We start from the raw sequence: 24,171 nt of genomic DNA on the forward strand, positions 1-24,171 counted from the left end.
AGTTTTTATATAATATTATAAGTATTAGTTAAATTTTTAAGTAGGTTTATTTTAATTTTAGTTTAGTTTTTAAATCGCTACATTTATAATATACGATTTGTAATGTTATGGTAAAAAAGACACAAATATATTTTTTTTTTGCGTTACTATTTCATTCATCAAATATAAACATACCTTGATTATACTATTCTAGTGAGATCCTTACTCAGATAAACAAAAACATTTACTTAAAAAATTACAAGGTCGAAATGTCACGGAACTTGTGAGAGTAATATGTGAAAAATAAAACATCAAACATCAAACATCAACATTTATTCAGCAAATAAGCCACAAGGGCACTTTTACACGTCATCAATTTACATACAAGCAAAAATAATAACATCAACAATTTTATAAAATAAAACTAACAATTCAATCTAACTTATTACAATAACTAAGAGATGTATATGGTCTCTTAATGTCGAATTACATAAAAAATACAGATACAAAAAAAAATCTAAAACTTTTATGACAAAAAAAATCTGGACACAATTTAAGAATCACCCAATTGCGTCGAGGAATCATCTGTATTTTTGCTTGTTTCATTACCTCCTCGCTTCTTTTTTGTCCTTTGTATTCTGTAGCAATTTATTAGATCTGAAAATAAAGATAACTTGCGTCGTCACGGATGTCGATTTATAGGTTTTAGGGAGTGCAGAATTCGAAAACGATGATCATTTTATAATCCAAGATGGCGGCTACGTATTTTGTCATAAAAGTAGAATCCAAAATAGTCATCATTTTCGAAATCTGCGCCCCCTAAAACCTATAAAACGATATCCATGACGACTTTTATGACATAGTGCATTGCCGCCATTTTGAAATTGAAAATGTTATCATTTTCGAAATCTGCGTCCCCTAAAACCTATAAAACGACATCCATGACGACTTTTATGACATAGTGCATGGCCGCCATCTTGAAATCCAAAATAGTCATCATTTTCGAAATCTGCGCCCCCTAAAACCTATAAAACGATATCCATGACGACTTTTATGACATAGTGCATTGCCGCCATTTTTAAATTGAAAATGTTATCATTTTCGAAATCTGCGCCCCCCAAAACCTATAAAACGACACCAATGACGACTTTTATGACATAGTGCATGGCCGCCATTTTGGATTCCAAAATGGTCATCATTTTCGAAAGCGGGGCCCCCTAAAACCTATAAAACGACATACATGACGACTTTTATGACATAGTGCATGGCCGCCATCTTGGAATCCAAAATGGTCATCATTTTCGAAATCTGCGCCTCCTAAAACCTATAAAACGACACCCATGACGACTTTTATGATGGTGCATGGCCGCCATTTTGGATTTCAAAATGGTCATCATTTTCTAAATCGGGGCCCCCTAAAACCTATAAAACGACATCCATGACGACTTTTATGACACAGTGCATGGCCGCCATTTCGGATTCCAAAATGGTCATTATTTTCGAAATCGGCACTCCCTAAAACCTATATATCGACACCCATCTCGACTTTTATGACAAAGTGCTTTGCTACCATCTGCATGCAAGACATTTCTATTATTTTTACGTACAAAAATGGCCCCCTGTCAACTTTCAATCGAGATTTAATCGATAATTTATTCGATTAATATTCAGATTAATTCAATTTCAATCTATGTTAGGTCGACTAAACTAATCGCGATTAAAATTTGAGAATTAACTTTTTTTATTCCATTAATTAGTCGAATAAACAGTTAATCGATTAATGCCCATCTCTGTCCACGGCATTTTTACACTTTGAGAATATCTGAAAACAAATCAACACAAGGAGCCATTTTGCAAATCCAGTAACTTTGTTATTACTTTTGACAGCGCGTGTCATGTGTCAACACAGAGTCGACACAAAGTCGAAACTTTGCAACTACTTTGTGACTGCAATATTTCTCAGCCTTAAACCATATTTATACATCATAATTAACAAGTTTCGTAGTATGTAAAGCGTTATTTCTGTTATTTAAGTATAGCATACGCATCGAAGTACTAAAAATGCTTCAAATAATATAGTTATGAACACAGGCACTGAGAAGTAAACAATTTCATTTCCGGCTAAACTAAAACAATGTGGTGGCGCGTTGATTATATTACACTTAGTTTATCAAATCACTCGAGCATTTTAATTCCCCATAATAATTTAAGTCCTATTGTAATATAAATGCAAACAATATATAATTACGTCTTGTAATCCGTTTTAGAGATGGCGTATTAATGTCACTTATTTTTATTTAAGTATTTTTCCATCTGACAGTTTCCATTTGACAGGAACAAAATGAACGAATGAACGAATGATTTTGGCATAAAGTAGTCGCAAACCCGAAACAATGTGTGCACACGGCGACCACACTTTATGTCACTTTGTGTCATGTGTCGACCCTTCCCCATTTCTGGTAACTGTGTCGACACGGCGACGACTCTGCGACTGGAATTGTGACCGAAACAGACGGTGTCGACACAAGATGTGTCAACACCGCGTCGTAACGGCGACTGGAAATGGTTGTATGGGCAGTGTCAAATTGTATTGGTAACCATGGTAACTCCAGGTTTAACCGGTTAACCCCGGGTTAGTGTGATGGTGCAAGTGGCGCTGTCCGTGAACCAACCAACCAACACGCTCGGATGCTTGGGCGTTGGACTTATTTAGGTACTAAACTGGGAATGGGTAAGGGTAGGATATGCTTATGTTTGTATCGTTTACAGTACATGTATGTTAGTTTCAATACTACAAAAACGTTTTGCTTTGAGATGTCAGGCTTTTGTGGGCCAGATGAGATATGAGATAGACAACTGTAACTGGGTTAAGTTAAAGTTATGAATTTTATGTACTAGATACTTGTAGTCTTTTTCTACATAAGATTCAGCAGCTGGCTTTGTAAAAAGGGAATACGCACCTCTCCTTATCATGGTCAGGGTCAGGGTCAGCAGGTTGCGGGGGCCCCGGTTGTAGCAGCAGCACGGCCGCGAGCAGGCACAACACCGGCGCGCACTTGGCGGCCGCGGCGCCGGCGCTGGGCGCTCCGCTGGCGGCCAGGAAGTACACGCACACACACTTGAAGAACGGCACCAGCCCGCCGCCCACGCCGACACGCTTCATCTGCAACCACCCAACTGCCGTCAACATTGACATGGTGTTGGTCCTATTACAGTGTACAAATAACAATAACACTCCTCTGTAGGTACATCGGTGTTTGAAAATTTTCAAAATGGCGGAGACGTGCTAGCTCGCGCCTAAGGTATACCCAGGTATAGTCGTACGGTTTTAAAATGTCGGAATCCACTTTAGAGATTACCTGCCGAGGAATGGCATTGTTTTCTTTTGTTGAACCAAACCGCTAATTATTACGAGTATATATGGCTGCACTACACGATGGGCCAGCGCCGGCCACTCCAACGGACGCAGCCATGCGGTAGAATGAGATAGCAATATCACTTGCTCCCTCTAACGCATAAATGCGTCCCTTGGAGTGGCCGGCGCTGGCCCATCGTGTAGGTAGAGGAGCCTTTACATGTGCAAAATAAAAAGCAAAAACAACAAAATATTCCATACAGATAACAACTTTACCGCTTAAAGAATAGAGTTAGAATTACAATAGCAAGTAGTGGAATTACTAATACACTACTGTACTATTGTTGTTTTTTCAGAATCTATGGTTTTTATTATGTGAATATTGTGTATGGCGAAACGAAAGCTTATATATAGCTTTCCGAGCAAATACGATGGAAAACAATTATGCCTACATCTATGCATCTGTATTAGCCTTTGAAATTTAACTGGAAAAACAACTGATTGTGATTAGACTCTGATAATAATTTTGCAACAATAATAATGATGAATGTTTATTTGTGTTTGGTACATATCAATCAGAGAGGTGCTCTGTGTGTGTATGTGCATGGGTAATAATGTAGGTAACACATACATAACATACACAGTGCCCCAACACGAGCACTCATTAATGGCAGTTTGAGACAGAGTAAATAATAACTAACTGCACAGAAAAATGATTCAATTGATTGAATGACACGGAGAGACGGGCTAATTGAAACAGAGCTTGGACATGGGCGTGGTTGTGGCTTGTCAGTGCACCTACTATATACTCCTAACATTAACATGCATCAATGTTATTAGTTTATTACAAGTAGAATAAACGGGACAAGTGCGAGTCGGACTCAGTGATTGTTTTTAGGGTTCCGTACCTCAAAAGGAAAAACGGAACCCTTATAGAATCACTCGTGCGATGACAGGAAAACGCTTGTCAGATGCGCTAGTTTTATCCCAACTAGATTATGGAGACGTTGTATATGTGCCTTGCATAAGAAAAATAACAGTACATACGATACGAGCGATTCAAACGTGTACCTACAAAATTCATTACGTTTCTGTCAAGATATCCCTCGCCGCTCACATAGTAGCCCTTACCTTAATAAAGCGGCTTAACTGAATATGTCACACAGACGAATATTAAGCTTGCGGCAATGGTATTTACGCTTAAACAATCCGGCACCCTATCTCGCGCGTAAACTTGAATGGAAGCCTAACCGAAAGTTGAAGGGTTCGCGTGAGCAACGGGAGCGTATCTCCCTTCCACTACTCTGGCTTCCGTCATTTGGAGGCAGTTTTCGCTATGCTGCGTTTAAATGCTGGAACAATTTGCCGCCACCAGCAGTTAAAAGTAAGTCCCTGGCGGTTTTCAAACTACGTTGCAAGCCTCGTTTACTGGACCTCCAAAAGAATGTAACATACACTTTTGGTTGAGTGACCTGCTCTATAGATGTTTAATTTTAGTAAAGTTAGCACTTTTTATCCACTGCATATTTTTCGGTTTTGCTATCTTATCCTATATGTAATAAATAGTGTAAATGTTTCTACTGTCCTTATCTAGATCCAAATACGGCGGTGGCAGAATAACAGCGTCCGTTGCTGGAAGTCTTTAGGGCCGCTGTGCCCTAGCCTTTTGGCACAGACATAAGCTGAGACACTTTGAAAACATTTTAGCTAGATCCAGATGCTATAGATAGGGCAGAAATCGCAACTTCATCAGTTTGTTAGAGCAGACGCGGGATCTAACGACAACAAAGCTTCCTCACTCCAAGATGTTGATGTAGAATAATATTAAGGCCCCCCGAACTAACCCCTAGGATCTTTCAATGTCCGTATATGTAATTAGTGGGTTTTCTCGGACCAATATAACATACATAATACACCTAACTGCAAATCGGAAGCATTTGAATCCACCATCCTCTAGGTGGCCAACAAGCATACACCGAACATGAGGCCACCGCGTAAACCACCACTGAAACCTTGGATTGACAAAAATATAAAACAAAAAATACAGGACAAACGAAAGGCATGGGACAAATATGTACTTACAGGATGCAGAGATGATTACAAGCACTACAGAACACTTAATAATACACTTCTAAGTATAACTAGGCAATCCAGAACTGATTATGAAAGCCGCATTGTAAATCTCGGACCTAAGGCGTTTTACGCGTACATTAGAAAACAACTATGCACAAAAGTTTCAGTTCCTCGTGCTATGCACGATGGGGACAAGACAGTAACAAGTGAGGTTGACATTGCGAATGCCCTAGCCAAACGTTTTGAAGCAAACTATATGTTAAGGAGTCAAACGACACGGTACCTCTTATTGCATGCCCTCGGATCCAGGAATCCTTATGTGACGTCACTATTTCGGAAGATAAAGTTTGGAACAAATTAAAGAAGCTACGTGAAGATACTTCCATGGGACCCGACGGAATCTCAGCAGTCTTGCTAAAGAAATGTAAAGCTATTTTGCCATCACTTACGCATATAATGAAGGAGTCATTTCACACATCAATCGTGCCGCAGAAGTGGAGGAACGCTCTAGTGACACCTATCTACAAAAAGGGAGACAAAGTTAACCCTAACAACTACAGACCAATTAGTCTAACCTGTCTAGCAGTTAAGCTAATGGAGGCTATTATAAACGACGAAATAAGGCTATTCCTAGATAGGAATCACATAATTGTCGACCAACAACATGGCTTTATGAAGAGAAGATCCACTGTCACTAACCTATTAGCATGTGTCAAGGTCTGGTCTAGCCATCTGGATAATGCAGAACCAATCGACGTGATATACCTGGACTATGAAAAAGCTTTTGACAGAGTGCCTCATCGTAGACTCCTAGCTAAACTTGAGCACTTTGGCATAAGAGGAAAGCTTCTACAATGGATAGAATCGTTTCTAAGAGATAGAAAATTTAGAGTGCGGATCGCTGACAGTGTTTCTGATGAATTTGATGTCTGGAGCGGCGTCCCACAGGGATAGGTCATCTCTACGACCAATGTTCAGCATATTTGTTACCGACTTACAAACCACCATCGAATCCAACTTCAGCTTCTTTGCAGATGACTCCAAGCTGTTTGTAAACCCTATGATAGACCATAGCAAACTACAGGCAGATCTGAACCGAATTAGGGACTGGTGCCTAGACTGGCTTATAAACCTCAACGAATCAAAATGTTAACCAGTTAGTAACCTATTACAAGTTTTATTTTAACGCTGCTTAATACTGTCATATAAAAAAAATAATGAAATATGGGTAAAATGTCAGTCTGTCGGATGCTTCCTTGCAAGTTCTGCGTTCTGTAGGACTTTGACAAAAAAATTATGTTCACACTGGTTCCCAATATTTTCTTATATACTCACATGGTATAATAATATACTCCGCCTGGTACTCTATTCCGAGATTCGCGTATGACCTAACTGACACGGGCCTACGTCATCATGCTGTTTACAGGTTCTCAAACTTTAAAATGTGGGAGAATTTTAACCAACGGTGAAAATTATTTTAACGGCATTAATTTTAAGTTCTTCATGTAGAAACATAGTAAAATAAAACAAATCTAATGTATTAAATTAAACTTTATTTTTTTTTTTTTTTTTTTTTTTTTTTTCTCTTTATTTTGGCACAAACAGTCATTACAAAAAAGATACATTGAAAACTATTACATATAAGATTGACAATACAGTGCCGAAAACGTTGTAGATTATAGTTAATATTGTTGTTGCAACGGACCTGAATTATTTAACTTAAACTATAAGAAGAAGTACAATTGTTTACTACCTACTTATATCTAGCGTGTTACTGGTACTTATGTTATACATTATTATTACTCACTTTTGATTGTATTAATCGTAACTATTTAATTTATTATTAATTTTGTTTTTCAACCCTCTAAGAGTGGTATTGAAAGGATCTATTTCGTTGAATTCTTTGTTGTAAAGATACATAATACGGGGAATAAAACTGTTTCTAGTGTAGTTCTTTCGACGGATGGGTGGTACGAACATATGAAGGTTACGGTTGGGGCGAGCGGGAAGTCTGGCTTTAGTGATGAAGTTTAATTTAGAGAGTAATAAAGGGCAGTCAACTTCGTTATTGACAATTTTGTAGAGGAAGGATATATCGAACAGCTTGCGGCGGTTTGCAAGACTTGTGAGTTGGTAGTGTGTCAAAGAATGGGCATAATGGTCATTGGGACGATTGTGTCGATAATTTAATATTTTAATAAATTTTCTTTGCACTTTTTCGATACGATCGATATGGTGTTTGTAATACGGGCTCCAGATTACACATCCGAAATCTAGAATAGATCTAACGAAAGCGAAATATAGGATTTTAAGAGTGATAATTTTTTTGAATGGTTTTGTAATTCTATTTATGAAACCTAGACTTCTAAATGCTCGTTTGATTACACTATCAATATGTGATGTGAAGGTTAGTCGGTCATCGAGAATGATACCTAAGTCGCGAATTTGGTTAACGCGGTTAAGGAGATTACCACAAAGCCTGTAGTCGTGTTGAATAGGAGACATTTTTCTAGAATATGTTATTACATTACACTTATCTGCATTGAGAAACAACTGATTAGTGGAACAGTATAACGATAATGCTTCTAAATCAGATTGTAATTTATGACAGTCATCAATACATTTAATAGTTCTATATAATTTAGTATCATCTGCATACAATAGATGTTGACTATACTTAATAATGTCTCCTATGTCGTTTATATAAAGAGAGAATAGCACAGGCCCGAGATGTGATCCTTGGGGAACGCCAGAAGGGATTTTAAGGTAATTTGAGCAATAGCCTTTCATACACACGGCTTGGCTTCGATTTCGGATATATGATTCAATCCACCTCAATAAGCTACCGTGCACACCGAGTCTATAAAGCTTCGTGAGCAAGAGATCATGGCTGATTTTGTCGAACGCCTTAGAAAAATCGGTATAAACGACATCAACTTGGCCATTAACATCCATAACTTGAAGTAGATGATCAGTAAAAGTTAGTAAATTTGTTTCTACACTGCGGGATCTTATAAAACCATGCTGATTTTCAGTTATGTGATGACGTACAACATAGGATAGTTGGTTAGTAACCATTTTTTCGAGTATTTTGCCAAGAGTACATAATTTGGAAATTGGTCTATATTGGGTTATTAACTCTTTTTGAGCATTCTTGGGTATTGGTGTGATTAGAGCCTTTTTCCAAACACTTGGGAAGACACCCGTCCTAATAGATAGGTTAAATATACTAGATATGGGTTTTAGAAGCTCGTCGGCACATCGCGAAATCAAAACCGGGTGAATCCCATCGGGGCCAGCTCCCTTGTTAACATTGACATTCCGTAATTCTTTTAGTATCATATCATCTGTAAATGTGATGGTGTTTATGTCGATTTTAAAATCTGAGAAGGAATCATTTGATTTATAATTATTACAATTGGGGGTAGGAGGCACGAAAACTGATTGAAAATGTTTATTAAAAATATCACATATTTCAAATCCATCAGTGAAAGTTTGATCCTTGTAAATCATTTTTTGGGGATAGCCACCAGTGTTCTTTTTTGATTTTACAAATGACCAAAAATATTTTGGGTGTTCAGCTATTCTTAATTCCGCTTTCGTGTTAAAGGATAAATAACATTCATGTTCCATTTTTTTAAGTCTTGACCTAAGTTTTGAGAAAATATGATAGTCTTTAAGGTTCCCGTAAGTCTTCCATTTTTTATGATACTTACGTTTTTCATTACTCAGCTTTATGAGAGGACGGTTATACCACGGTGGATACTTATGGGTATCTGTGAGTTTTCGCGTAGGCACGTACTTATCAATTAAGTCATTAAGGGTTTCGTATAAAAATAATACTCTAGTCTCCACGTCATGCATGGAAGAAAATGTTGTATCCCAGTCTACAGATTTAAGACCTACTCGAATATTATCGAAATCGGCGTTAAAAAACATTTTTTTAGAAGACGTATTAATTTTTAAAGGTGCAGGTAAACAAAGAGGCAGATCGATGCAAAGTGCCTTATGATGATCATCTTGTGCCACAATTGGGTGCGTGCAGTCCATAACGTGACAGTTCTCGCTACAAAATACTAGGTCTAATATTCGATTATTAGCGTTAAATTCCGAGTTGAATTGTGATAATAAAGATAAACTCATGAAATCGCTAGTTAACGAGACTAAGACATCATTACATGCCGCTAAGTTCATTCCAACGGTATCCTCGTCGTAATACCAGTGAGCCCGAGTAACGTTAAAGTCACCCAATATCAAAAAAGTATCGTTAGGATTGGAATGTATAATATCGCCGGTTCTGTCGTAGAACGATGAAAGTAAGTGCTGATGGCGGTAACCGTGCGGAATGTAGGTACATGCTATATACAAATGAGCTGTATCCTCAGTAGCGCCGATGGTGCTGGCGATAGAAAGATCCAGAGGGCGCGATCTGTGGTCAGAGCCGCGCAGCGGAATGCTCACCCACAGCTCGTCGGCCGGCGGCGGGGCGCACCAGTCCGGCCGCGCGGCCGGGCACAGCTCGCGACGCACCGCCACCAACACCCCTCCGCCTCGCGAGTGCTCACTGGCAATCGGATCACGATCACACCTATATACCTCGTAGCGGTCATCAAAGTATTCAGAATCAAAAAAACATTCATTTAGCCATGTCTCAGTTATACATATTATATCGTAATTACTATTTAACACATTGCACAAAAAATCATGGGATTTAGTTCGCAAGCCCCTCACGTTCTGGTAGTAAATGGATAAAGTGTCGTTACCTATTATTAAGTTCGTAATTAAAGTTAATGTAGTTTATAATTATAATTGTATTCATGCCACCATCCATCGAAAAAAACGTAACATGAGAAATAAGTAAACATGGGTTTAAACTATTTTCACAAAATAAACAGATAAATACAAGCTTCATACAAATTTGCGTGCAAGAGTATCTTAGGTAAATGCTTAAAATAAAAAATCGATTCATTATCACAATACATAAGGGAAAGTGTTTTGAGTCGTTTTCGTAAGTATTGTTTAACCGGTTAGCAACCATATTATTATTTTGAAGACGGGTAGGGATAGAAAGACGCGAGTAACACATTGATTGTTTCAACAATAAGCACCATATTAGCATGCAAAAAACATGAACATTTTGTAAATGATTAATCTTAGTCATTGTAGAACGTAATTCGATTTGTCATTTTATTTTTGATATATCGTCAACACCTGAAATATGTAATACCTTAGAGTTATCATTCTTGCGTAAGAATATTTTACAATCATTAAGCCAGATGTATTTGTAACCCATTTCGCGACCGATTTTGCGGGCTTGGCTATACAGTAATTTATTTTGGGGTGCTAGGTGGTCGTTGACGAACACTGGCCGGGAGGGGCCGTCCACATCCAAGGCTTTATTTATCTATACAAGACAAACGTTTGAAAAACTAATTCACAGTTACACATTAATTACCAAGCTTACGACGTGAAAAGTTTGGAAAACACTGCGACTGCTGACACTGAGCGAGAAGGAAATAACAATTAACACGCGTTCGACAAGGATGACGGTCAGGGCATGAAGTTATCTAGATCCCAATTGTCAAATGTGACAGCGCTATCCTGTGTTGCCAGTAATATAAACAGAATTACCCGAACGTCTGAAATTTCTTTTGTGAATCGGAAGATATTGCGATATTGCTAACGAATAATTAAAAATGACGTGTTATTGTAAAATTTAAGATAAAATACATATAAATAAAAATTATAAAGAAATATTTTAACTTATTAATATTAACCATAGGTATAATGTACCCATGTAACATGTTATGTTGAAATAAAGTGGCAATGTTATTGTGACGTAGGCCCGTGTCACTCTGGGAATAGAAGACCATGTTTTATTAGACCATGTATACTCATACTTAAAATTAACATATCATTCAAGTAGCATTAGTAGTAGTAGTAGTTTCCTGGCTCCAATTTCACCACGGTGACAGGTGCGACAATTGTAAAACATCACTGTTGCTGACGTCACAGGCATCCATGGGCTACGGTTACCGCTTACCATCGGGCGGGCCGTATTCCTGTTTGCCACCATCATTGTTTTATTAAAAAAAACTTTATTATATCGGAAAAAAACAGATATTTCTCTTGCTAAGTTTATGACAATTGTCACAAGAAACACTACAATTGTCACGAAATTCCGACATATAACTCATTACCTGTCAAGAATTACCTACAATTCTTCTAAATCTTGACAATTGTCAGAAACTTCGCAAAAGAAATATCTGTTTTTTTCCGATATAATAAAGTTTTTTTAAATAATACAATGATGGTGGCAAACAGGAATACGGCCCGCCCGATGGTAAGTGGTAACCGTAGCCCATGGATGCCTGTGACGTCAGCAACAGTGATTTTACAATTGTCGCACCTGTCACCGTGGTGAAATTGGGGCCTGGTAGTGTAACTACGTTACCAGAGCAAAGTAACGCTATGCTTTAATATTTGGTGCAGAATTTTTTTCTTGGGATGTCCATTATAGTGGACGTTATCGATTTAAGGGTTAAAATAATTCAAGCAATGAATTAAAAAAAAACGGAACAGTCGGAACGCTAAAGCTGGGCACGTCGCACGCGCTTTATGTCCATTGATTTTAAATTTGGACTCTTGCGGGCATTGTCTCGGCGCGCTGACTCCTTATGGCGGCGGCGCGCACGTCTAGTGTGTATATGTGTGTGTGTGTGTGTGGGGGGGGGGGGGGGTGTGAGTGTATGGGAGTGTATGAGTGTGTGTGTGTGTGTGTGCGTGAGTGTATGTGTGTGTGTATATGTGTGTGTATGTGAGTGTGTGTGTGTGTGTGTGTGTGTGTGTGTGAGAGTGTATGTGTGTGTTTTGTGTGTGTGTGTGTGTGTGTGCGTGTGCGTATGTGAGTGTATGTGTGTGTATGTGAGAGTGAGTGAGTGTGTGTGTGTGTGTGTGTGTGTGTGGGTGGGTGGGTGGGTGTGGGTGTATGTGAGTGTATGTGTGTGTGAGTGTATGTGTGTGTGTGTGTGTGTGTGTGTGTGTGTGTGTGTGTGTGTGTGTGTGTGTGTGTGTGTGTGTGTGTCGATGAAAGCGAGTGGTAGCGGTACGAATCCACTTCCACCGATCGTGATCTAACCTACAACATAGATATTTAGCGTAACATGTCCTGTAGCGATGCCACGTAGTCCGGTCCGTCATCATGTCACAAGTGTGGACCCACCTTTCGGCGCCCTCATACTAAAAGAGTCGGGCGTAGCCCGACGTACATACGTGGCGCACTGCGCGCGGTCCAAAGCCAGGCGACTTCTACTTTCTCATATTACTAAAAGTGTCGGGCGTAGTCCGACGTACGTGACACGCTGTACGCATACCAAAGCCGGGCACCTTCGGCGCCCTCACACTTAAAGGTTCTGGCGTAGCCCGATGTACGTGGCGCGCTGCACGCGGTCCAAAGCCAGGCACCTTCAAATCTCTCATATTAAAAGTATCGGGCGTAGCGTGACACGCTGTATGATTACCAAAGCCGGCCTCATACTCAAAGAGCCGGGCGTAGCCCGACGTACGTGGCGCGCTGCGCGCGGTCCAAAGCCAGGCGACTTCTACTTTCTCATACTAAAAGTGTCGGGCGTAGTCCGACGTACGTGACACGCTGTACGCACCAAAGCCGGGCGCCTTCGGCGCCCTCACACTTAAAGGTTCTGGCGTAGCCCCATGTACGTGGCGCGCTGCAAGTGGTCCAAAGCCAGGCGCCTTCGACTCTCTCATATTAAAAGTATCGGGCGTAGCGTGACACGCTGTACGCTTACCAAGACGCCTTCAGTGCCCTCTTACTCAAAGCATCGGGCGTAACCCGACGTTCGTGGCGCACTGTACGCGTTCCAAAGGAGTCGGGCGTAGCCCGATATATGCGGCGCTCTGCGTGCCTTTCTGTACTGAGGACGCCCTCGCAAAAGTAATATAAAGTGACTTCAAAAGGTTAGTAACGAAATCATGACCCCAAAATTAATTAAAATTAAAAAACACGACTGCGAAAAAGCGAACTGAAAAGATAAAAATATTTTTTAGTTGTGTTAGTTACTCAACTTAATGAATGTAAAAATTCTAAAAAGTATGAAATAAAATAAATTAATTAAAAATTAAAAAACACGCCTGCGAAAAAGCGAACTGAAAAGACAAAAATAATTTTTAGTTGTGTTAGTTTAGTTGAGTAACTTAATGAATGTAAAAAATAATTTATGAGAGTTGCTAAAATAAAGTTAAACTAAACAATAACTTAATTTTTACAGTACAGTCACCTGCAATAATATGTTACTCTTCGAAGGCCACAAAAATATGTGACACACTATTATGGCTCTACAAATAAGGTTGTTTCAGATATTTTTGCAGCCTTCATTGTGTAACATATTATTGCAGGTGACTGGACAAACATTTATAATACTCCAGTAAAGATACGGTTACGTTAAACATTAATTAGTAATAGGCAATTTTTTTTTATTCCTGTTCTTTAGATCATTTTAAGATACTTTATTTTCGAATCCAACAAACTTTCTGTCCGGAAGTAGGTAAAAAAAAATAGTTAAAAAAAAGAGCCGTTCTTGTTTGTTAAAAATAGTAATAGTATTTTTAGTTCGTAAACGTGACGAAAATAATATTTATAATGAGTCGACAATGGAATCAGTCAAAATATTAACACGGAAAATAACTAATTCAATAAATGGCGGGGCCTCACGGATATACGTCGTAACTTGATATAAAAAAAAAGTAATAATTAGGTCTTTGATTGAATTACCATAAAACTACCTCATTAAGCTATTTATCCGAGAATCCGACATCAATATTATTTGTATCACTTGTATATATATTTACGCCTTAAACATGCTAGAAAAAATGGTTATAGATATAATTTCTTGCAGACTTTGTTCTGATAACGTTCAAAGTCACACAAAATCACACAAAAATATGGTCAATGTAATAAATATGTGCATTTTAACAAATTCGCTAAATGAAACTACCAAATTTGAACTCTTTGCGCTAATGCTAAGGATTACATTTCCTTGCGGCGCGCGGGGACAGTTTCAATGCGGGCGGTGGCGGGAGTTCGTGCCAAGGACGCGTGGATAGTATGTAGGCACAGAATAAATAATAGTACTACCGTACAGAAAGGAAACTTCCTATAAAACCGAAGTTTGACAGCGGTTCAGGGTCGAATCATGCTATCCCTTTCTAATATATGGCACTATCCCTTTCGGCTATTTAGGGTTGTCAAAATTCAAGTGATTATCTTATCTGTGGTCGTGCACGCAGAAGGAAGTCAAGTGGTGCCAACCCTAATAATTGCTCGGAGCAATGCTGAGCCGAGCGGAGCCGAGTTTGACCGATCTCAGGAGTTTCGCACCCCTGATGTAGGTAAGTATGTACTTACCTACAAGTTGCTACAAGTGACAGGCCAATTCGAACGTGCGCGGGCGTCTCGCTCGCACCAAATATTTGTGCGGCCAAGTCTGAGCAAAATGAACGCGCGCGTGAATGATAGATGATTAAAAATAACTGATATCATTTCCAATATTATTTTAGTATTGGTTGATGTTCAAATTATATTCGTAATTATATACATCAATTATGACCCACTACAAAAATAAAAATTGCGCATGACTATCTATCGTTCTTATTTAATTTCAGAATGGCATAGTGTGGAGTGGCATTATAAAAGGAATACTTATTATCGCAGTCATTTGACAGTTTTGGTGACACTTTCACATTCTGTCACAGCGAAGTGTGTAGGCCCACTCTTTAATTTGATATTAACGTCTATACAGCAACTTTGTCAGTAGAAAAAGGCGCGAAATTCAAATTTTCTATGAGACAATAACCCTTCGCGCCTAAGCGTCTGTAAACTTTTTTTTTCAACAAACGTATTATATTGACTATTTCGTGCTCTTTCAATTCATAGTTTACGTTTCATAATAAGTATAACATAGTAAGTTCCATAATAAGTATAACATAGTATAATAAGAGTCGACGTGAAATATATGTTTACACTTTTGCACCTTACTCCTTTGCAATAAGGCGAAAAGTACGGCTTTAAAATGACAGCGTTTTACACAAAAATAAAACGCTAATTAAATAACTTACCATATTCGGAACCTAAGAGTAAATAATATTGAGAGTGGCAACACTGTCGTAGGGGGCTATTCATAAATTTAAGTCATTTCAAATTTGGGGGGGGGGGGGGGGTCTGGACATCGGATGATGGTAGCATGACGCAGAAGGAAACGGTGTCATTCGAAGCATGATTTTTTGATGATTTTAGGGGGGGGGCAACAAAAATCGTCAAAAATAGATGACGTCATGCATGGACAGCCCCTAGGTCGTATTGTCTTTTTCTAGCATATACCTCCCTCTCTCCCCCAAACTCCTACCACACAGGCAGGTTGCTTTGTCAGTTATACAGGACAAATTTTCAAGTCATTGTCTCAAAATTATACATATTTGCACCATGCAGGATTAAAACTTTAGGTTCCGAATAGAGATGCACCGGATATTCGGTTACTATCCGGTATCCTATCTCGCCCTTATTTTAATATCCGGACGGATACCGGATACTAAAATAAGGGTACTAAATAACTATGCTTGATATCGGAATATAATCGTACTCGATTATTATTTTAAAACAATTTAAACGTTCCATTCACTAGCTCGCGCACTAATTTCGTACCTAGTGATAGACCTATATACCGCGCGAAAGTTCATTACGAAACAGGCCAAAACTTCCACAATGCGCACCTGAAAAACCTGAATATTTCCGCCGGCCGAATATTCGGCGGCTGAATACCGAATATTCGGCCTATGGTCAGGCCGTACATCCGGTATCCTGTATGCGGCCAAACAACTATCCGTTGCATCTGTAGTTCCGAATATGATAAGTTATTTAATTAGCGTTTTATTTTTGTGTAAATGCTGTCATTAAACAGCTGTACCGATATTCGGAACCTAAGAATAATATTGAAACATGTTTGTTATCGCCTGGTGGTGGGAAGTAGGGCTTCCAATACCGGGATCCCGGGATGCCGAAATACCGGGATCCCGTCTGTTTAAACGCATTTTTCAATACCGGTATTTTTTAATGCAATACCGGGATCCCGGTATTTTCAAAAACAAGGAAAATGTGCCGTTAAAATCAACTAAAATGATCAAATTCGGCTGTATTAAGAAGATTACTTGCCCATTTAATTAAAGTAGATCATTTAATTGAAACAAGATCTGTGCATATGCGTTAGATAAATATTTGGTGATGAATTCAGATGTTCAGGATATTATATTAATATAATTAGTTCTTAAAATTTTATCAAACAATAGAAAGAAATGAACTGTAGTATGTATGGCACACGAATTTTTGGTGTCAATTTCGAATATTTATTGGCTGGTTTATAGGTTGAACTAAAAATGTGACTGGTGAAGCCAACAAGGCGGTTAAAATGATTGCCAACCTGGAGGATGAAATGATAATTATTGCAGATGGCGATTATTGTTTAATATCCTAAGCCAGGCGTGGCCCACTCCGCGATTTCGTCGCTTTGCAACAGGTAGCTACAAATACATCCGTTCCACACCAATTTTGGTGGCTACCCTTAAGCCGCGCGTGGCGCTGTCGCCACCTAGCGGCCATATCTGTCCTGATCGTAACAGACGCATTTTGTTAGAGAGTGAGTCTTCTGTACCTAGTACTATTATGTATTCGGTGCCTAAGCTAAGAACATACATATCTGGTGTTACAGTGAGCCTTTCTTAAATAAAATTCAAAATTTTTAGGCGATTCATAGTCAATACCGGGATCCCGGGATCCCGGTATTGATGAAGACAGTTTCGGTATTAATACCGGTATTGAAAGAAGTCCGGTATTTGGAAGCCCTAGTGGGAAGACGCCAAACCAATGTGATTATACATATCCTATGATATACTTATTATGTGTATGTAATATAATTATATTATGAGTGTTTAATTAATTATATAGTACGTACACCCTTTATTGTAACACCTGTGAGGAGAGAGATATTTAGTAAAGTATACAATTTGATAGGTACATTTTGTAAAATTAACATTTATTGTATTTATTTATTTATTTCAAATAACAAATTGCACCTTACAGCTAATGCCAAAGCGGCACAATTTGGAACACATTAACAACATAAAGCATTTTTAACATTACTTATAACAATACAATATACAGCTAAGACACATGTATTCATTATGGTATGCTACTCTTAGGCATCTCTCTCTTTCTAATATCCTCTTGCACTTTCACATCACTATTCCGGATCGTTTTTATTTGCTAGATAATTTAACGGACAACTATAGTACATTGTAGGAGAGGACGGAAAACCGCTACAAGATGGACGAGTGAGTTTGAGGGCCGACACGTTGGTGGAGGCCCTCGAATAATACGACTCCATCTTTAGCGTTTCCGGCCGAGGCATTACATAGTGCTTTTCACGACTACTGCGAGGAAATAAGGAAACATTTGGATAACTATAAGTACTAGCCCGTGATTTCTCTGGTAGCAAATTACTAGCCACTGCCTGTGCTGTCTCTTGAATTTCGGTAGGCGTCAGCGTAAGAATATCATTTTCTTCAAATGAAAATGAAAATGAAATGAAAACCTTCACTAGAAGAGCTCATTTTTATAGCGAGCGTTCTTATATTTTATAGTACTATCCAATTCAGTGAGAATTTTCCGATCCCGCCTTTTTTCTTTTTAGGGTTCCGTACCCAAAGGGTAAAACGGGACCCTATTACTAAGACTTCGCTGTCCGTCCGTCCGTCCGTCCGTCCGTCCGTCCGTCCGTCCGTCCGTCTGTCACCAGGCTGTATCTCACGAACCGTGATAGCTAGACAGTTGAAATTTTCACAGATGATGTATTTCTGTTGCCGCTATAACAACAAATACTAAAAACAGAATAAAATAAAGATTTTAATGGGGCTCCCATACAACAAACGTGATTTTTGACCAAAGTTAAGCAACGTCGGGAGTGGTCAGTACTTGGATGGGTGACCGTTTTTTTTTTGCTTTTTTTTCGTTTTTTTTTTTGCATTATGGTACGGAACCCTACGTGCGCGAGTCCGACTCGCACTTGCCCGGTTTTTTATCACATTTAAGAGGCGTTTTTATGTGGTTTGCTTCAAGTTCAAACCGACTCTAAACTTAGAAGCGTTTTTGCTAAAAAACCACAAACAGCTACAAAAGTAAAAAACGCCTTAAGCGTGAATCGAATGAACTGACTGAATGAATGAATAGTTTGACATTTCGTTTTTTTTTTAAACAAGAAACTGGTCCTATAAATAACCTAAATTAATTTTTGAAGGAAAAAGTTGCGCCAAAAAAGACCTTTTATTGATTTTTATGTTTTAAATTATACTCATTGCTGTAGCGAACTGTCACCAATGACAGATGATGATAATAATGAAACATTGTAGTAGTGGTGGTTCAGGTGCTACAGCTATTGCCTACTTTCCAGCTTGGTTTTAGACCATCTATTGCCACATTTCCGAACAGTGGCGTGAATAATTTAATTATTTATTTCACACCAGCTCGGAAAGGCTTACTTTGCACTTCAAAAACTGAGAGCAAAGTTTCATTTTATTCACAAGTGAGGCAAAGGAATCAAATGCAAATTTTGAGTTGTTTTCTTATGTTTGCTGGTAGAATTGACTTTTAAATCATAAATATTTAATAAAATTCATTTGTATTTGATTTTGTATGATATTTTTACATTTAATATTTGCTTTGGGTTGGTGTGGTGAAACATTTTGTGTTTTACTTGGGGCAAATTTTGTTTAACCCTCGTGCTTTGAAACCCTCGCAACGCTCAAGATTCCATGTTTCGAATGTTTTACTTGCTCAAGTATCAATATTAGCACGAGCGGTTAAACAACAACTTTGCCCCCTTTTAAAATAAATAACTATTTCAATATAGTCAGCTAAACTGAGGTACAAATTCAAAAACTCACCAGCAGTTTAGCTTCACGACCTTCCAGATGGAAAAACAGCAAGCCAATGACTTGAAAATTTGCCTTGTATAACTGACAAAGCAACCTGCCTGTGTGGTGGGAGTGTAGGAGCGAGGGACGTATATGCTAGAAAAGGGCAATACGACCTACGATAGTGTTGCCACTCTCAATTAGAAATGCAATGGATAGTTGTTTGGTCGGATACCGGATATTCGGCCTGACCGTCGGCCAAATATTCGGTATCCGACCGCCGAATCTTCGGCCGGCGGAACAATAAAAAAAAATAAAAAATCATTTATTTCAGACCTTGGTTCATACACTTACACCAAAAAACTAATTAACTACAAACTAAATTTAACAATACCTACATTTCGGTTTTTAGGTGCGCATTGTGCAGGTTTTAACACTTTTAACCTGTTTCGTTTCTATGTTCGAAATGAGTAGGTACCTACGCGTGCAAGTGAGTGGATGTTTAAATTGTTTTGAAATAATAAACGAGTAATGTACAATACGACCGTGACTGTTTCTTCAATCCAATTTGTTTACTCTGAAATCAAGCAAAGTTACTATCCGGTATCCGGCCGGGTATATTATTCTGAGGTTCCAAATATGGGTACAGTTGTTTAATTGTTGCTTAATTTGAAGATTGACCCCAATTTCATTTCTGATCAAATCGGTCGATTTGATCATCCCGTCTGGACTTCACTTAACAGCCGTAACACATTACCGCGCCGTTCAGGGTCACGGTGCGCCAAACCATAGCCTGATGTCATGTAGGTATTAGGGCTTGCAATATCGGACGGTTTCCAATTCCGGAACTGATTTTCGATACTGGGTCCCAATTCCGGAATTCCGGAACTGGTTCCGGAATTAGGGTTAATCATATTTTTTAATAAAAATCAACAAAAAATGTGAAATTCTGATACTTTACGTTTATTAAAGAAAGTATTGTTTTAGTGGAATTTAATTTGAAGTATTATTAATCGAAAAATATTAATAAATTGAGTAGTGCGGCTAGTGCCGTCTTTGCACCTCTTATTTTAACACCTTATTTTATTATCTATGGTCACTTTTATTCACTTCAATGATACGGCGTATATATGTATTTGGGGAAACTACAAATGCTGGCAAACCATTTGATGTCTAGTTTTATATAATCTCTAAATGTAACGGCCTCGTAGACTACGTAGTGGCTCTGTTTACGAAGATGAAGGTCCTGATGGGGTTCCGATCTCGGTAAGGGCATTTATTGTGTTAAGGTATAACGATTATTTGTTCCTGAGTTAAGGTTGTTTTTAATGTATTAAAGTAACTACCTATTCAGCTACTTATACCTATTACCTTTATGCATTGCCGACTAGTGCCCAAAACGCAAGCCTTATTGAAATTAAACCAAATGGGCTAAATGATTTCATTAGCGCTTCAGAATATACATAATGTGCTGCTGCTGCTACACTACAGAATCCGAACTCTTTCATTGAGGAAATTTCTTTCTGAATTGAGAATAAAATATCCTAATATTTATAAATTTAAAATTCAAAGGTTTCCCATAGGTAGGATTCTGGACAAGTAAATTTATGGCTTTGCTTTAGCAAGTAGGTATGAAAAGTAAAAATTCGATGGTTAATAAAGTTAATGAGGCATGTTAATGCATGCTGTTAGACTTCAGACTTATGTCAGCCACGGCTAATAACACCAGCATAGTGTAATAGTTTCTTGTCACTTTTCAATAGTAAATCTAATAAAAGTACTTAAATCCAATTCCGGAATTTTCAATATTCACTGGTCTCAATTCCGGAATTGTAATATCGAAAAATTTGTCCGAGATTCCGGAATTTCGAAATTCCGGAATTCCGGAATGCAAGCCCTAGGTATGTATAATGTACTTAGTCCAAAATTATGTTATTTACTAATTATGTTATTTATATGCATTAAACGTTAAATCTGAACCAATTCGATTGCTATTCTATAGTGAAACACATTCAGCTTGACTAGAAAAAGCGCGGCAAATTTAAAACATGTATAAGTAAAAAGCATTTAAGGTTTCAATAGCGCTCAGAGACCTGACTTTTATCTCGATATCGTAATTTTCTAGCGACAAATCCATTATCTATACAAAACTGTCGCAAAAATGTTATCGCTTCTATATCGTGGTACAGGATAGGATGGAGCCATATACTTTACTACTTGCTTGCAAGTATCGTAATTAAACAGTGCTAAGTAGTTAAATACGCGCAATGTATTTTTATGTCATAAATAATGTATTTATTTAATGTTAATTTAGTATTAATTATAGTATGTATATTGTTTTATCCACAAATATGAATAATTGTAGTTAATTTACCAATAAAACATAATTTATACGGCCACAAATAAAATATTAAATACTTCTAAAGTCTCTTTGGTTATTTCTACATGGAAACGAAGTCATTTCAAATTATAAAAACATTAACTGAACACCTTATTGCCGCCTACAGTTACCGCTCGCCGCTCAGCTATCCGCTGTCGTTAATGCCACGGCCTTACGTTTTATGACACTGAGTCGCGTCAGGGGAGCGACACGGTTCGGTGCGCTTGCGTTCAGTCGAGTTTTGGAATATTACTGCAAATTTTTGTTGTTTGTTAATTTGTTGGTTATTGTTGTTTGTTAATTTGTTGGTTATGGTGTCGACTTTTATTGCCCTAGTCGCCAAATGATGTTACTAGTGAAATTTTAACCGACACCACACGGTAAAAATAAGTTTAACAATAATTACTTAATTAAAAATCGAATAAAAACGGTATTTCTAATACATAACTTATATTTTTTGCTATTCAATTAAAGAGTACTAACAAAATCCTAACTCAATTAATTAGTGCAAATATTTTAAGGTTTGCGATTCCTGCTCGGCCTTGCGTCGCAAGGTGCCCGGTACCACTGTATTGCAGCAATAACTAGAAATGCTTACTTTGGGGAACATTAGCAACTGTCGTTTTTGATAATTACATTTTCGTGGTGAGGGGTGGTACTTAAATGACCGCTATTGAAACCTTAAATGGTTTAAACTTATAGGCGCGAAGATTTGATTTCCCTATTTTTTAATTTCGCGTCTTTTTCTGCTATCAAATTGGGTGTGTGTCAGTATAATAGCCCTATATAATTGGCCTATTATTGTATTAAATTTAACGCGCACGCAAAGACGGAAAGCCTGCAATTACGTAAAAATTACTTTCTTATTTACAGCACTCTTGCCCAGATTAAAGCTGATAATTAGTTCGAATCTAGTCTCCCATATTTTTTACGTTCACTGGTACATATGTTTTGACCGAGTAAATAGTAAATATACTAAATACTTTTTTAAATATTCGCGCTCGGGGCGATGGAAGTTTCATCGTTCCGTCGCCCCGCTCCATGCAACGACCAATCGCGTTAGCTCGCTGGCTCGTGCGCGGCAACTTTAAAGCAACGATAACGTTTTTGATGGTTTTTTGTGTTACGAATCATATTTCAAGCCGATTTTTACAGTATTCGACGAAAGAGAACTCATAATAAAAATCCCATATGATATTGATCTATTACCATTTTTAACCAGGCAATTAATGCACAACCCCATAAAACCTACCATACTGTATTATTTAGTGTACGATTAAATTGCAACGCTTGTACTTTTTGTAATTTGGAAATAATGAGAGAAAAAATAGCCTATTACCATTTTTGAGGACGGAAATATACTGAATTTAATAATAACCGTAGGTTACTTACTTTAAATGTAGGATACAGAATTATTTTTTGTGTGATTCATGCTTAATGTCATAAAGCAAATATTTCTCTATGAGTATAAATTTTAAAAATGTTATTAATATTTTTTACAAACTTTCTGTGATTTTTTATATTTTTACATTTTTTTTTAAATACCTAAATGTAATATATTTATTTGGATGTGTCGACGTAATCACTAGATTTATTATCTGTCCCATACACCGAAAATTTCAGCTATTACTAATTATTTCCATTCCGCCATACTAGCCGAGCGTACCTTTCTTGGCCTATAAGACAACTTTCACTCAAAGGTTAATAAATTAGGTATCTCATTATTCTACTTTCCCATAAAACATTTACAGAATATGTCTCATATAGTTTATGGAGGTGTCTATAAAAATATAATTAGAAGTGCTACATTACTTTTGAAGTATATGGACAGAATAAATAATAGTACTAGGTACAGAAGACTCACTCTCTAACAAAACGCATCTGTTACGATCAGGACAGATATGGCCGCTAGGTGGCAACAGCGCCTCGCGCGGATATGGCAAACCCCAAAATTGGTGTGGAACAGATGTACTTTTAGCTACCTGTACCTGTGTGTTCGTGTTTTTATTTTATATTTTTAATGTATTTTAATGGATTTAGATTTTAATTGTTTTATTATTTTTAATTTATGTACTCAACTAACAGCGACTGAGCTGGCATCCACATATTGAGTACATTAACAACCGCATAAGAAAACTTATATGGATATTTAAAATCCTTAGGCATGTAGCCGACAAAAAATTGCTGGAACAATTATACAATGCGCTTGCGCAGTCAGTAATGAGCTATTGTATTGTCGCCTGGGGTGGAGCTACAAAAACAAAATTCTTGCAGGTTGAGAGAGGACAGAGGTCGTTGCTTAAGGTCATGCATAAACTCCCTAGAAAATATCCAACTAGTGATTTATATAAAAAGAGTGATATCCTGAGCATGAGAAAATTATATGTGCTTCTCACTGTACTAAAAC

At 37.8% G+C, this 24,171-nt stretch overlaps 1 protein-coding gene across 2 annotated transcripts in view; it reads right to left on the reverse strand.

The window, feature by feature from the left end:
- The window catches only part of LOC134794862 (lysoplasmalogenase TMEM86A), a 38,424-nt gene that overhangs the window by 12,834 nt on the left and 1,419 nt on the right, over nt 1–24,171 (reverse strand). Inside the window, exon 2 of one of the 2 annotated variants that reach the window (XM_063766665.1) lies at nt 2,940–3,142. In XM_063766665.1, coding sequence (XP_063622735.1) covers nt 2,940–3,142 — 203 coding nt within the window. Of the gene's footprint in view, nt 1–2,939; nt 3,170–24,171 lie in introns of those variants that run through there. The other variant, XM_063766664.1, reaches the window with a different exon arrangement.

Source organism: Cydia splendana, chromosome 11 (assembly GCF_910591565.1).
Source record: "Cydia splendana chromosome 11, ilCydSple1.2, whole genome shotgun sequence".
NCBI lineage: Eukaryota > Metazoa > Arthropoda > Insecta > Lepidoptera > Tortricidae > Cydia > Cydia splendana.